The sequence below is a fragment of the Hyla sarda genome, chromosome 3 (assembly GCF_029499605.1).
Source record: "Hyla sarda isolate aHylSar1 chromosome 3, aHylSar1.hap1, whole genome shotgun sequence".
NCBI classification, from domain to species: Eukaryota; Metazoa; Chordata; class Amphibia; order Anura; family Hylidae; genus Hyla; species Hyla sarda.
The window spans coordinates 378,609,489-378,626,690 of NC_079191.1; the positions used below are offsets into that span (position 1 = coordinate 378,609,489).

At 42.6% G+C, this 17,202-nt stretch overlaps 1 protein-coding gene across 1 annotated transcript in view; it reads left to right on the forward strand.

Moving 5' to 3' along the window:
- The window catches only part of ISM1 (isthmin 1), a 78,725-nt gene that overhangs the window by 32,783 nt on the left and 28,740 nt on the right, over positions 1-17,202 (forward strand). Inside the window, exon 2 of the mRNA XM_056567880.1 lies at positions 15,154-15,375. Coding sequence (XP_056423855.1) covers positions 15,154-15,375 — 222 coding nt within the window. The remainder of the gene's footprint in view (positions 1-15,153; positions 15,376-17,202) is intronic.

Below are 17,202 nucleotides of genomic sequence, written 5' to 3' on the forward strand. Positions count from 1 at the left end.
TACTCGGGTCGGCTTATACTCGAGTATATACGGTATGTTTATTTTTATTATGTTAACATGTTTTTATATAGGAAAAGGGGGTGATTTAAACTTTCAATATGGAAAGGGTTAATGTGTGTCTTTTAAAAACTTTTATTACATTTTTATTTTTACACTTTATTAGTCCCTTAGTGGACTTTTGGGAGGCTTTAGTAGATTCCTCATACAGATCAATAGAGTTCTATTGAACTCCATTGATCTGTGTGCTCTGCGAACTATTGATATAGCCTAGCCCAGCAAGGCTCTATCAATGACAGAGCCACGGACACCAGGGAAACAGAGGTAAGCCCAAGGTTAGCCAAAGGTCCCAGCTATGACGCACGCTGCATAGCACAGGGCACCTTCATGATACCTGCCGGAGGGGTCTCACTGGCAGATATCGGAGACATTTGCACGAGTACAAGTACTCCCGCAAATGTCTAGTATCGATAATGATACCAGTGTCTGTATCGGAACACCCCTATTAGAAAGCACCCTAAATATTTTTTAATTGCTTTAGAATGTATATTACTATTGATATGTTCTATTATGATTTAGATAATCTAGTTATAACTTTGGTATGGACAAGCTTACTTTTTAGTCATCCTCTGGTCTTTGTTCCCTTACATGTGGTGGGGGCTTCTCCTGAAAGCAGAGTTTTTATGCAGGATCTTACGGGGAGGTTATACCGGACAGACCTTTCTTTAGGATGTGATGAGTGTGACTGTCCTATTTAAAGGGAATGAAGTCAAGCAGTAAATTCACTGTTCACTCTTTTCACATTGACCGTCTCTCCCAGCATGGTGTCTTTGATCTTGTAACAATAGAACATTGACATGGTGTAAGATTGGGACCCTTGAGGAATAAAAGGAGAGCCCATGCTGTAATCCTTTGTTTGAATATAGCCCTAGCTTCTCTTCTACACAGTATGAGGAACTCCACAATACTTATTAAAATGTACTGCAGTAAAGATTAAGTGTTAAACTTTATTACTGTGTTTTTTTTTGTATTTTTTCTTGTTTTTTTATTTTTATTTACTATATTCATTGCAATGATGGGTTGTCTTGTCATATCCTATGGCCAATGGCCAATTATCCAGTGGACAATTCACTGTATGTAGTTTTACATGTAGCCTATCAAATAAAAGCCATACCATATGAAGTTGGAAGCAAGTTGTAACGGCTGAACGACTGAGTTGGATCATCTTAAAAACTGCATCAGAATTGGACATTAGAGCAACGCAGGAAAAGGCAGGAACTGCCTCTTTGCATCTTGTTAGATGCCAAAGAAGATCTTCAAAGGTCTAGTTTAATCCATGCCTCAACTGGTCAGAGCTATTTTGATAGGGGGAGCATAAGGGGAACCTACACCATATAAAGTTTTAAAGGGGTACTCTGCCCCCTAGACATCTTATCCCCTATCCAAAGGGCTGCTGGGACCCTCCGCGATCTCTGGCATTTATGTTCAGAACTCCAGCTGTGCTAGGATTGGGGCAGCCGTTGTCTTCACATCCCCTTCATTAATGTCAATAAGAGATATATGGAGGGTAGTGACGGCTGTGGTCACTCGTAATCCGGCACAAAGTGGTGTTCGCTCCATGCATCCGGATTACTGGGGTGTCGGGCCATAGAATAGGGGAAAAAATCTCTAGGGGCAGAGAACCTCTTTAATGTTTCTTGGCGAATGACTATGTCTTTGAAACTTTGTTTTTGATTTGTAGTCACATGTATGCTTCGTGCAAGATATCATATAGACACTTGGAACGACCTGAATCATTTTGTAGAATTCCTCTTTGACTGCTGAAGTGGAGCCCCATTTGACTTTTCCTACAAAAGACCTATCCATTACTTCTCTCGGGACCAGTGTCTGAGGTCCGCACTGTTCATATCTGCTGATACTATGTGTCTTGGTGATAATTGTAAGGAGGGTGTGGAGGGAAAGCTGCTGGAATGTATATGCCAAAATACAGGAACATGTTCAATAGCAAAATCTTGAACCACTAACTGAAATCTTAAGGATATTCGAGCAGGAAAACATTCATTACTTGATACCCCCAAAGATAATTTGGTTGCTAATGGCTCAGAGAGTGTTAGAAATATTAAATGATCGAAACTAAACAGGTTCCAATATAGGAAGACTTTAATATCCTTGGGGATTAAAAGAAATTCCAGATTTATTTTAAATATAAAGTGAAGATTTTCTCAAATTTCCTCTTAAAAGTATTTGCTGGAAGAAGGAAAGTACATGTCCATTAGATTTAAAGTGTCCCCGTCATTAAAAAAAAAAATAAATTGGCATGTCCGGCAGACATGTCAAAAGTTTTGATTGATTGGGGTCTCAGTGCTTAGACCCCCACCAATCAGAAGAATGAGCAAGAATTAGTGTGTGGTAGTGATCATTGTCTCGCTACTCCATTCTAAGTCTATGGGGTAGTTAGACAAAGATTGCTGAGAGCCAGGGAGTAAAGCCCGCTACCACGCAATATAGATGGCGAAATGGAAAAAACAATACCAAAAATGTTTTACATTAAAAGTTGATTCAAACAATTGGTCTCAAACAATGACACATTACTGATCGAAGATGCCAGGAGTCTAGAGCTTGTGTGCCGAGACTGCTAATTGGTGTCGGTGGTCACATGACGTCCGCTCTTAAAGTAAGACCAGAGTACTTACCGGAAGCTGAATGGTGGATCAACACTGGGGAGAGATATGTAACAATGAGTTTGTTATTTTGATGTTGTTGGAGCCTTAAAAAAAATAATAATAAAACAACTTGTTGAACAGCTTGGCTGATCTCTTCTGCCTTTAAACATTTTCAGCTTACAGAACAGTATATGGTGTAGAGTCTACACCTTCCAGAGATCATGTCACCAGTACACGCTATTTGCAGCCATCGAGTCAACATTGGAATTCTGGGAATTTTCTTGTCTGAAGCTTTAGAATTGTGACTTCTTCTGAGGCCTAAGGGTGCGTTCCCACAGGGCGTATATGCAGCATATTTGACGCTGCGCAAAATTTATGGCAGCAGCGGGAAATACGCTGCGTATTCCTTGCTTACTATGCACACATGGCTTTCTGGCGGCAGCTCTGTGTGTGTGTAGTGAGATTTGGAGGCGGGGCCGTGTGTCGGCGTGTCTGTGATACGCGGCTCCGCCTCCAAAACTCACTACACACATAGGGCTGCCGCCAGAAAGCCCTGTGTGTATAGTGAGCAAGGAATACGCAGCGTATTTCCCGCTGCTGTCGTAAATTTTGTGCAGCGTCAAATTCGCTGCGTATACGCCCTGTGGGAACGCACCCTTAAAGAGAAGTTTTCAAACAAATTATGTTTATAATCCAAATGGTAAGTTCAGGTGGAAAACTTATTGGGGTCCCATACTAAGGGTATGTTCACACGATGGAATTTCCATGCATTGAAATTTCTCACGGAGATTAATATTAATGGAATTCTGCTGCACTGTGCACACGCCAGATGTCTCTGCTGCAGAAATCCCAATTCCGGAGTCCGCAGAAACTCTGATATGGGAAATGTCCTAGTACCGGCATGTTGTGCTGGTGCTCTGCTTTCGGGCAATGTCCGCACAGAAATTTTCCATGCAAACATTGCTGTGTGAACATAGCCTAAAGGTTTAATTTGACTTACGGTAGTTATTTAGTATTCAGAGTAAATAGGGTGAACATACACTTTAAACCAAGTTGTTCTCTTGCATCAGCTTAACTTTAAAGTATAGTAGTATATTAATATGCAAAGGTAGAATATTGAATTTATTTTTTTATTTTTTTTATTTTTTACAAAACTTCAATATGATCACATTGTTTGAGTTCACACTTAAAATTATGCTGATGCAAAAAAAAAAAAAAGTTTAAACTAGCTATGTTCTTACATGATAGCATGTTGCCTGGTTAAAATAGGCAGGACTGGCTCTGCCTATTGGCAAAATAGGCATCTGCCTAGAGCACCCTCTTGAGGGGGGCACTGCTTTGCTTGCCGCAAGAAACTTAGCCAACCAGGATTCCTAACCACCCGCTCACAGCCAGTACCACTTTCCCCTACACAAACCCAATTCCCCCCCTCCATAATAATTAGCATGTTCTAGCCTGTTAGAGGAGGGCTGTACCACTGCACACCACTGAGGCACACAGGCGTGATCACCCAGGTCAGGTTTGTCCAGCATCCTGACAGCGCGAGTGCACCCACCACAACCCTCAATAACCATAATAATTAACATTCTTCAGTCTGTTAAGATTGCAGCAATGCACATAGCGCTCCTCTCTGAGGTCCATCCAGCATCCTGACAGCGCTTGCATCTCATAACAGCCGTCTCTCTGCCAACCTGCCCCCCCCCCCAGTGTGCCACCTCAGTAGTAAGTTGACATGGGTAGGGGGTGGTTACAGTGGGTCACCCCTGTAGTAAGGTGGGGTGTGTCAAAGGGTGGAGACAATGAGTGGGGTGAAGGGGGAGGCAGAATTAGCTTTCGCCTAGGGTGGCAAAAATCCTTGCACCAGCCCTTAAAATAGGGTACGTAGAGAGGCGTAAGCACAGGATTTGCTGAAGGGTTTGCACTTTGTGAGCTCCCTGTCAGCCGTTCTCTCACAGCTTTATATCAGCATTGTTTGCGGATCCAGCTTAGTGACAACTGCTGCCCCCCCCCCTTAAGATGTCGAGCAATGAAAAGAAGCGAGATGGAAATGATTCTCTGCCTGTATCACCAACTATTCCCCAGATGGTCATGGTGGACTTTCCATCCAACGTGGCACCGGCTCCTTCCTCCCCACAGGACCCGCCTCCTGATGAGGAAGATATCTCGGACACACTGCCGTCCATCTCTGCAGCTAATCCCCCACTGGATACCTTGCCTCTATTCCTCCATATTCAGCGACTATTCAAGGATGAGCTTTCCAAGACAGTTCCTGACTTATCTAAGCAGGTTGGTTAGCTGGGTCATCGTGTCTCCGACCTGAAGATCGAACATGATAAATTGGCTGGTGACATAGATGAGGACAATCAGACCCTTACTGATGATAAACTTGAGGCCTTAGTATTAAAGTTCTAGGATTTGGAGAACAGATTCCACAGATGCACTTGCACATGGACACGATCTACATGGTCTCGATACATCCTTTCTTTTCATGTCCAACCTGTCTCCTTATTCCTCATAAGGGGGGGGTCACTCCTGGGGTGGCGTCACTCCTGCTGCACTACTCCGCACCTTTAATACATCTATACAGGGTATGAAATGGCTTCACAATAATATTTTTAGATGTTTATCTTATGAATGTCACGCTATGCACTTTCTTCTGCCCTATTTGCACAAAGTGTAATATGTTTACTATGTTATAATGTAGCAGGTCTGTGACGCCCTTTCTGTCTAGTCCCCCTCTGTGCCAGCCTCCCCCCCCCTTTTGTGCTTTTAATTATTTTAATCATATTCAATAAAAATATATTTTATTTCAACAAATGACTCCAAATTCTGGCGTTTGTATATTATTCCTCAGCATGTGTAGGGGTCTGTCACACAATCTTAGGAGCTTTAATGGGGTACTCCTGTGGAAAACAATCTTTTTCTAATCAACTGGGGCCAGAAAGTTAAACAGTTTTGTAAATTACTTCTATATAAAAAATCTTAATCCTTCCAGTACTTATCAGCTGCTGTATGCTGCAGAGGAAGTTGTATAGATTTTTTTCAGTGTGACCACAGTGCTCTCCCTTGACACCTCTGTCCATGTCAGGAACTGTCCAGAGCAGGATAGGTTTTCTATGGAGATTTCTTCCTGCTCTGGACAGTTCCTGACATGGACAGAGGTGTCAGCAAAGAGCACTGTGGTCAGACAGAAAAGAACTATACAACTTCCTCTGTAGTATACAGCAGCTGATAAGTACTGAAAGGATTAAGATTTTTAAAGAAGTCATTTACAAATCTGTTTAACTTTTTGGCACAAGTTGATAAAAAAAAAAAAAAAATATATATATATATATATATATATATATATATATATATATATATATATACACATACAGGTTTCCACCAGAGTACCCCTTTAAAGCACAACTGTCATGAACTCTGGGTGCTATATCCTACACACAGCCTCTGTACTGTGTGCAGATGGTGTGTACAGCATTGTTTGTACCTTATTTTTGCAGGTTTTCAGAGTTCATGACTGTTGCACTTTAGCTCTGCCTGATGTTGTTTGCTGCAGGAATCCCACTTCAACCAATCCTCCCTTCCAGCTTTTCTGCATTCTAGATATTCTAGGTCATACTAGGTGGACTTGCCCACAGGTGATCTACTTTTGGCACTATTTTAACTACTTAAAGGGGTAGTCCAGTGGTGAAAAACTTATCCCCTATCCTAAGGATAGGGGATAAGTTTGAGATTGCGGGGGTCCGACCGCTGGGGCCCCCTGCGATCTCTCTGTACGGGAGCCAGGCTCTCCGGCCAGATAGCGGTGTCAACCCCCGCACGAAGCGGCGGCTGACACGCCCCCTCAATACATCTCTATGGCAGAGCTGGAGATTTCTGAAGGCAGCGCTTTGGCTCTGCCATAGAGTTGTATTGAGGGGGCGTGTCGGCTGTCACCGCGTCCCCAAGGTGTCCCCGACCCTCCGGCAAGGCCTCTGCTTCCCCGGCATCCTCGCTCTCCGTCGCCGCCATCACGTCGCTACGCACACCGCTCCTATTGGATGACGGGACGGCGTGCGCAGTGACGTGATGACGACGATGGAGAGCGCCGACGATGGAGGGGATCCCAAAGAGGACGCGCCGGAGCCCCGAGGACAGGTAAGTGATCGTCACGCTGCCGGATAGCCATGTATGCGGGGCCATCGTAGGTTGGGGGGGGTCACTGTACTTGTTTTGTAACTGCTTTAGTAATTGCTTTTGATTCTTTTTGGTTTCAATATCATTGTTATGTTATAACTGTGCCACGTAACTTCATTATTTAGTAAGCAAATCACGGTGACCACCACATCAGGCCATGTTCCAACAAAGTGTATTGGGTTATTTTTAAACTTTAAAATTGCAGTTTTACAGGTAAAAAAAAACGACCCCAAAATGGCCCAATTTTTTATTTTTCAATAGTATGGCTGGGTTTACACACAGTATTTTCTGGTGGTCTCATTTAGCTTTATAATTCAGTCAAAATCAGACACAAAGATAAACTATACTGAAAAGATTTACACTTATTTTTCTGTGTTTTGGGCCAAAATATTGGCCCTTATTTACTAAGAGTGTTGTGTAGGTTTCTTTATGGGTTTTAATTCCCTACAATTTATTTTCCACAGTATTTACTAAGGTTTCCCTACATTTTCCACTTTCCCTACATTTTGCTTTTTTTACACCTGCTCTGATCTGTCGGGTTTTCCTCAGCTCAAATCCAACAGTTGTTATGTAGAAACCTTAGTAAATATCTTGGGTTTCTGTGAAAATGTCGGAACACGCCCCTTTTCCGAGACCACACCCCCTTTCCCCATCGGCCACGCACCTGTTTCGGGTTTTCTTAGCATAATGGAGAGTTAGTCTTTTTTCAATTCTGGCACAAAATCTGGCGCAGACAGAATTTCTGGCGCAATGCGAAAGAATCTGGTGCACAACCTGACAAAACATGTCGGGTTTGCAATAGTAAATGAGGGCCATTTTGTGTGAACCCAGCCTTAAAGGGAACCTGTCATCACTTTCTTGCTACTTAAACCACAAGTCATTGGGGCGGTCCCTGGTGGCATCTCCCCACCCCACCTGCCTTGACTGATAGATCTCTTCCTGTTTGGGTTTAGGGAGAGATCTATTAATCAAGGCTGTTGGGGCGAGGTAAAGCCACTGGGAACCACCCTGGTTACTTGTGGTTTGGGCAGCATAAGAATGGTAACAGGTTTCCTTTCAAAATGGACATTTCATTAAATAGTGCATCAAATTATGCTCCTGGCGGCAGGATATGTATGAAAATTTTGGGACCGTTTTTGATCCCGTCACTTGCTTGCAGACTATCACGATCTGAAGAAGGAGTTGCCAGAAGTCCGATACAAGTCTATGGGACTTCCATTTTTTTTTTCAGCTGTAAAATGATGGCTTAGGGTGTGTTCCCACAGGGCGTATACGCAGCGTATTTGACACTATACACACAGGGCTTTCCGGCGGCAGCCCTATGTGTGTAGTGAGTTTTGGAGGCGGAGCCACGCGTCACAGACACGCCGGCATATGGCTCCGCCTCCAAAACTCACTACACACATAGGACTGCCGCCGGAAAGCCCTGTGTGTATAGTGACCAAGGGATACGCAGCGTATTTCCCGCTGCTGCCATAAATTTTGCGCAGCGTCAAATACGCTGCGTATACGCCCTGTGGGAACGCACCCTTAAAAAACAGTGTAAACATAAACTGATAGGGGGATATTTACCAAAGGATTTAGATTGTTTTTTCCTGTCTAAATTTGTCGCACAGAAGGTCGCAGTCTAAATATGTGCGACTTTTTTGCTCTAGAGGATTTTTAGAACATGATTAGAGATGAGCAAACTTACAGTAAATTCGATTCTTCACAAACTTCTCGGCTCGGCAGTTGATGACTTTTCCTGCGTAAATTAGTTCAGCTTTCCGGTGCTCCGGTGGGCTGGAAAAGGTGGATACAGCCCTAGGAGACTCTTTCCTAGGAATGTATCCACCTTTTCCAGCCCACCGGAGCACCTGAAAGCTGAACTAATTAATGCAGGAAAAGTCATCAACTGCCGAGCCGAGAAGTTCGTGACGAATCGAATTTACTGTAACTTCGCTCATCTCTAAACATGTTGCATTCTAGTCTTTTTTAGATTGGAAAATGCATTGGTGCTGAATTTATCAAAAGCGACTTTTCAGCGACAAGTCGTATCGGCTGAAATACGCCGAAATGTCAGACCATGTTGGAGCAGGTTTAAATACAGTCTAAAGAATAGATCCTGAAGTCTGTGCACAGAATTTATCAAGAGTCTTGCGCCTTTTGATAAATGAGGTGCACAATAGACCAGACTAACCCTCTGTAGTTTGGTCTATATTGATGCGGGACATAGACAACTTTGATAAATCTCCCCCATAATGTTTACTTACAAGTTTGTTTGTTTTTCTGGCGTTTTTTTTACCTGAAACAAAACACCATATTAAAAAAATTAATAAATAAATAAAAATAAACAATGTAAACATAGACTAATAATAATCATGTTTTATTTTGATAGCGTCAACAATTCTGAGGGTACAGAAACCTGAAAAAAGACATAATGGTTGTTATGCACTAACCCCCCCCCCCCCCCCCCCTAAATACTCTTATCAAATAATAGTAAAAAAATAAAAATAAGGCAACCTTCTTGTGTCACACACCTGAGGGATGTATGAAAGACGGTATAGAGGAAAAAGGACCTATAAGTGCAGCGTCTACAGCAGCGGTCTTGAAACTGTGGCCCTCCAGCTGTTGCAAAACTACAATTCCCAGCATGTCCGGACAGCCGTTGGCTGTCCGGGCATGCTGGGAGTTGTAGTTTTGCAACAGCTGGAGGGCCACAGTTTGAAGACCGCTGGTCTACAGCTTTGCCTCCCCCCTGGGGCTGCTGTATAAAGTGATTGTGTTGTGGGCAGTTTCGCTGCCGCTGTAGCGTGGACACCACTTTACTACACTCCGCAGGGTGCACTGTACACTGCTGCCTCCAAAAATTCCTGTCATTCCTGTGTGTTAGTGCAAGGTTATTTAAACTTCTCATTTAAAGTTCAGGAATTGCCTTCTGACAGGTCTGCGCTGTGATGTTTATTTGTCAGCACAGAGATGTAATTGTCCGCCAGCTAGTCCTGTGTCACCTCCATACAAATGTTAAGGAATGATAAATAGGAGTATGTAGCGGGATTTGCTGCTTCCCTTGCATTTCGTGATCTATACCAGTGGCCTCCAAACTGTGGACCTTCAGCTGTTGCAAAACTACAACTCCCAGAATCCCTGCTGGGAGTTGTAGTTTTGCAATAGCTGGAGGTCCACAGTTTGGAGACCACTGGTATATACTATGCAAGGCTTCCTGATCATCACAAGCCGTACAGACCAAGGACTGACCTATGAGTGTTTGTGGTGAACCTTCAGCACTGCAGATGTTGTGGACTACATCTCCCATGATGCTCTTACAGCCAAAATGCTCCCGAAGCATCATGGGAGCTGTAAACATCTGTAGTGCCTAAGATTGCCTGAGCTAAACCATCGGAGCCAATTTGGTTTTAAAGGAGTACTCCGCCCCTAGACATCTTATTCCTTATCCAAAGGATAGGGGATAAGATGTCTGATCGCGGGGGTCCTGCCAGTGGGACCCCCGCGATCTCCGTGCAGCACCTGCCATTTTAAACAGTTTGTTTTGAACGGTGGGTTCCTGCAGCATGAATTGAGGGGCGTGGTGTGACATCACGAAGGGGCGTGGTGTGATGTCACTTCTCCCGCCGTGGGAACCCGGCATTCTAAACATACTGGCTAGAATGCCAGGTGCTGCACGTAGATCCTGGGGGGTCCCAGTGGTGGTACCCCTAGGATCAGACATATTATCCCCTTAGGCTACGTTTCCACACAACTTATTTCTTGCCTTTTTTTTTGTTTCTTTTTTGTTTACCTAAATAATGAACTAGCAATGAGTTTCCCGCTTAAGAAATCCACTGTCAGTTGCGCTACCATTCACTTGTATTGGCCTGCGGACAGTCCGCAATAGTGTCAGATTTGCAGATTGACAGAGGACCCTTTGCAGTGAAAGGTAACATAACTCACAGCAGGAAACCCGCTGATGGTGATGAGCGTGTGAAAGCACTCTAAAGGTAGGGTCACATGTGCCGTATTTTGCTGCTGCGAATTTTCCTACCTATTGAAGTCAATGGGTAGCAAAATCTACTGCGTATTTTGCTACCAATTGACTTCAATGGGTGGGAAAATAAGCAGTAGCAAATACGCAACAAAATATGGCACATGTGACCCTACCCTACAGGCTCGTTCACACAAATGGATTTCCTTTAAACTCGCAGCGTGATACCCACTGTGTGTTTGAAAGAAAACCCGCCGCACACCCATTAAAGTCAATAGGATCTGCGGTGGGGTGCACGTCCTCTTTTTGCAGCGGGAAACACTCTGTTTGAAAGGAAAGCCGCTTGTGTGAACAAGCCCTAATGGTGTAATTTGTTCTGGCTTTTTAGGCAGAAAATGGATTCTACAACATGTACAGCAAACAATACTCCTGCATTACAAACAGGTGTATGTATATGTTGCATTTTTTGTTTGTTGTGTTTTTGTAAATTTTCACATTAGGAGAAGAAATACTTAAATCACATAAACTATTAAACACATGGTTTACTATGGGGAAAAAATGTCAGAGCAAAAGCACTGCCAAAAACTCTATATCATATGCTAACCACCCCTCTTGGGTAAAAAAATATGTCCTTGTGGTTTTAGGTGGTCATTTCAGAGGATTTACATTGTATCAGACAAAAGTCTTCTAAAAATGTGTCTTAGGCTAAGTTTCCACTTTTTTTTTTTTTTTTGTGGCAGTTTTTGGAATACTGCCACTGCAGTTTTTGAGCCAAAGCCAAATGTGTATTCAAAAGGAATAGGACACATAAAGGAAGGACTTACACTTCTCCTCCCTTATGGATCCACTTCTGACTTTGGCTGAAAAACTGCAGTAGAAAGTTAGCCTTAGGCTAGGTTCAGACTACGGAATCTCTGGGCAGAAAATTTCCGCCTGTAGATTCCGAGTGAATCAGTCGGTGCTAGGACCGCGCGGCCACTGCAGTCTCCAATAGACTGCAATGCGTTCCATGAGTATTTCTGCCTGAAGAATGAGCAACACCATTCATCAGGCAGAAATTTCCAAGCGGATTTTCCGTTCACAAATTCCGAAGTGTGAATTTGAGAACGGAAACCCATTCACTACACTATACATTTAGCAAGCAGAATTTCCGCCTGCAATTTCAAAGCGGAATTGCCGCTTTTTTTGGCCAAAAAACGCTGCGGCCAGATGTTAGCTGTAAATCAATGAAAAAAAACGCAAAATTCTTTTTCCACTTTGCGTTTTTCAATTAGTTTTTTTTTTTTTTTTCCTTTTGGAGTTTTTTCACTCTTTTTCAGCTCCTTGGCGGTTTTGCAAAATCGCAGCATGTTGAGCCCATGGCGTTTTTCCCCCTGAAATTGTGGCATTTTTCCCCCATAGAAGTCTATGGGAGTAAAAAAAACGCCATATGGGTTTTAACTGCCGTTTTTGCAGGCAGTTTTTATTCTTTTTTGGACTTAAGCAATCAAAAAAGTGATGGAGATACCTTTTTAATAAAATTTCATAGGGTACCATAAAATTTTTTTATAATAATTAAAACGATACAGTAGTAATGGAAAAAATTGTATTTAAAGAAGTGTATCTTTTTTATAACAAAATCTTTATGAATTTTTAAACAGGGATCAATTTATGTTGGCAGGCAGGGCACTATAAATGTAGCCAACAATAATAAAAATGTAGTGTGTGTGTGTTTTTCACTTTTTATTCTTTATTTTTGTACATTTTTTAGGTTGTACTACTACTCCCAGCATGGAGCACACTGTTCCATGGTGGGAGTAGTAGTACCTGTACTAATTGTCAGATCGCCCCGGGTCTGTTGCGATCCTTCTGTATAATTTATAGATGCTGCAAGCCAGCCGCTCTTCTATGGTCCCCTGCACTGACATATATATATATATATATATATATATACACACACACCTATTCATATTTCCCACAGAGAGCTGTGATTAGCCAGATGGTTCCAGCCAATCACAGCTCTCTGCAGGAAATATGAATAGGTGTGTATATATATACGTCAGTGAAGGAGACCATAGAAGAGCGGCCGCCCGCATCTATACATTATACAGGAGGATCACATTGCGTGTCAGGAGTGACATCCACTGTGATCTTTCCTTAACTGCAGGTACTACTGCTCCAAACATGGAGCATACTCTACTCCATGCTGGGAGCTGTAGTACCTGCATTAATAGACAGATCGCAACTGGTGTCAGAAGTTACACTCGCTGCGATCTGTCTATTAATGCAAGTACTACAGCTCACAACATGGAGCAGAGTGTGCTCCATGATGGGAGTAGTAGTACCTGCAGTTAAGGACAGATCACAGCGGGTATCACTCCTGACACCCGCTGCGATCATACTATCTATTGCAGAGATGTGGAGCGGCTCTATACAGCGCCGGCATCTCTGCTCTGTACTCCGGCCAGTGATGTGAATAGAACATCACTCATTCATATTTCCCTCTGAGAGCTGTGATTGGCTGCAACCATCCGGCCAATCCCCACTCTGGGCAGAAAATATGAATGAGTGACGTTCTATTCACATTACTGGCCAGAGTATAGTGCAGAGATGCGAGCGTTGTATAGAGCCGATCCAAATCTCTGCTATATTATGGACGATCGCATCGGGTGTCACGACTGACACCCGGGGTGCTATGTCTATTAGTACAGGTACTACTACTCCCATCATGGAACAGTCTGTTCCATGCTGGAAGTAGTAGTAAAAAATTAGATAATAGAGGAAAAAAAGTGAAACACACACACTTTATTAAAAATTAATTAAAATTTTGTTATAAGAAAAATATAAATGTCATAAACCCCTTGGGGACCGAGCCCTTTTTGACCTTAAGGACCGGAGCATTTTTTGCAATTCTGACCACTGTCACTTTAAGCATTAATAACTCTGGGATGCTTGTACTTATGAATTTGTTCTGAGATTGTTTTTTCCTGACATATACTACTTTATGTTAGTGGTAAATTTTCATCGATACTTGCATCATTTCTTCCAAAATTTAATGAAAAATCGGCAGCTCTCTGAAGCTTTCTGCTTGTAAGGAAAATAGATATCCCAAATATACATTGATTCACATATACAATATCTTGATATTGGCATCATAAAGTTGACATGTTTTTATTTTTGAAGACATTAGAGGGCTTCAAAGTATAGCAGCAACTTTCCAATTTTTCAAGTGAATTTCAAAATCAGAACTTTCAAAATCCGAATTTTAACCCCCCACCCCCAATCTGCTATTGGTCGGTCACTTCTGACCGACCAATAGCAGGGATAGGAGGGGTGGCACCCCTGCCACCTAACTCATAACCCCTCAGGGGGACCAAGGTGCAAGGGCGTACCCATATGCCTGTGGTCCCCAACAGGTTAAATACATTCTTTCCCATCCCTACTGCATCTTTTATTTTTTTATTATTTTTTTTGTACCCAACAAATTTAGAAAAAAACACCAAAGGGGCCAAAAACGCCAGACGCAGGAAACTGCACTGGCGTTTTTTTTTCTGTGAAAAAAACGGAGGAAAAAAACAAGTGGAATCCTAGCATTATACTGGAGTAAATAGCTCAGAACTGGTGAAAGCTTTGAATGTAAATACACCTTGATTCCATGATTATAAACCAACCATTTTTATTCTTAAAGGGGTTGTGCGCTGCCCTGCCTTTCGGAGCTCCGCTCGCAGCGTCCGGAAGTTCATTACCGCTGTCTCGCCCCCTTCCCATAGACTTTCGTTGAGGGGCCGGGCGTGACGTCACGAGGGGGCGGCCGCGAACACGGAAGCCCGCACACAGTGTTCGGAGTAATGAACTTCCGGACGCTGCGAGCGGAGCTCCGAAAGGAAGGGCAGCACACAACCCCTTTAAGGCTATGTTCTCACACTGTAAAATAGGTATAAAAAGCTTCCATTTTCTTTATGTATTAATGTGTTATATTAGTCTATGAAAAAGTGGTCTTTCAGTGTACATAATGTGGGAAATTTATCAAAACGTGTAGAGAAAGAGTGGCGAAGTTGTGCAAAGCAACCAATCAGATTGCGTCCTTCATTTTTCACAGGCCTTTTTAAAAATTAAAGAAGCTATCTGGCTGCTATGGGCAACTGCACCACTCTTCCTCTACACAGGTTTCGCTAAATTTCCCCTATTGTTTGAAAAATTGTTCATAATTCCAATGTTTGAAACAACAAAGTAGACTTTAATATAACACAAATACCCAGCACCATTGACATTTGTAATTTGTATATATTTCTATATTGTAAGTATTCATAATTTTACGGCAAAGATTGCTTTCATAACCTAACATTGAGTTTGAAGTTTATGCTTTTCCTTCTACAGAATGGGGAGTCCTCTTCAGAATCAAGCTTTCCATTCTACCATGGTGAGAGACAAGAATATCTTGAGGACCAGGCGACACGCCGGTCTCTTCCCAAACATCATCTTATGACCAATGGACACTCCTCTTTACAAAGAGATGGACCGGGCTCATTCCTTTTGGATCTTCCAAACTTTCCTGACCTGTCCAAGGCAGATGTAAACGGACAAAATCCAAACATTCAGGTACAAAGCAACTCTTCTGCTTGGAAATGTTGGTCATAGACCAGTGTTTCTCAAGCGCGGTCATAAAGTCCCCCCAATAGGTCATGTTTTCAGGATTTTCTTAGTCTTTCACAGGTGATATAATTCTGGTCAGGAATCACCACAATTATATCATCTGTGAAAGACTAAGGAAATCCTGAAAACATGACCTGTTGGTGGTATTTGAGGACTGCACTTGAGAAACATTGTCATAGACGTTGGTTGTTGGCCAGAAGTGCCAAAAGCTTTGGGGGACATTTATCAAAGCATTAAGTAGTTTTTTATTTTTTTTTTTGCTTAAAATTGTCGCAGAAAAGTTGCATGTGCAACTACTCTATTTTTTGTAACTTTTTGATTGTGCAGTGCCCTAAGCAAAGAAAAAAAAAAAACTTGCTAACCAAAGCAAAAAGTGATTTTTGACTTGCAGTGGTCAGAGATTTATCAAGTGCGAAAGTCACAAAAAGTCGCATCACATGAAAAAACCTACTAAATTTACTCCAGCTCAGACATGGAGCAGAAAAAGCCACTTCCAAAGCAAAAAAAAATAAATAATTGCTTATGTGAATGAGATTTATCAACAGGCTGAAACCTGTTGATAAATAAGTCGCACATAAGCAAAAAAAAAATTTAAGAAAAAAAATTACTAAAAAAAAGCAATACATAAGCAAACCTTCATAAATGCCCCCCTTTGTTACTATGCTAAAGGATGAAACGTAATTGGAATTCCATGGCAGTGGTAACCATTAGTGTATAGGTAACCATACTACAAAGTCATGTAGCTAGTTAAAAGCCGAACCTCATAAAGTATGTAACCCAATAGGTTACCAAGGGCTGCTTTAGGCAACCCTTGATTCCACTATACTGTTTTTGTTTTGGTTTAGGTATGAAAAAAAAGTTTGTTATACTTAACATGAACCATGAGTCATCAGGGTGGTCCTCTGTGGCTTTACCCCACCCCACTAGCCTTGATTGTGTGGGTATAGTAAGATCTACCAAGGCTGGCAGGAGGTACTAAGGTCTGCCCGATAACCCCTTGTTCATGCAACAGTACTCCGCCCCTAGACATCTTATCCCCTATCCAAAGGATAGGGGATAAGTTATTAGATCGCGGTCATCCTGCCGCTGGAGACCCCCAGGATCTACCATGCAGCACCCACCTTTAGCGGCTTCCGGAACCGCTGGAGTTCCTCAGGCTGAGTCCATCTCGACCACCAGGACGGAGCATAGTGACGTCACTGCCCCGCCCCTGTGTGTCATCATGCCCCGCCCCTCGATGCAAGTCTATATGCAAGTCCCATAGGCTTGCATTGGGAGGGCGGAGCATGATGTCACACGGGGCGGAGCCGTGATGTCACTATGCTCCGTCCCCGTGATCGCCAGTAATCCGTCTCGGAGCGAACACGCAGTAACGGAGTGCGGCATGGAAGATCACGGGGGTCCCCAGCAGCGGGACCCTCGCAATCAGGCATCTTATCCCCTATCCTTTGGATAGGGGATAAGATGTCTAAGCGCCGGAGTACCCCTTTAACATTTTTCTTACTTCATTTTACTCTGATACAATAAATTATGGGCTATACCATTAGAGTCTTGTAAGGGCATGTTTATATTTTAAGCTACAGACAATTACGTGCAGTATTTAGTTTTTTATTTGTTGTTTACTATGTTACTGTTTACTATAGATTATTGTTTATTGTATATTTGTTTACAATACAAATAGTATGTATTGTTGCCTGCTAAAGTCTGTGATTGTATATCAGCATGACATGCTCTTGCTTACTGATCAGTAAGGACCAACGTGATACCTAAATA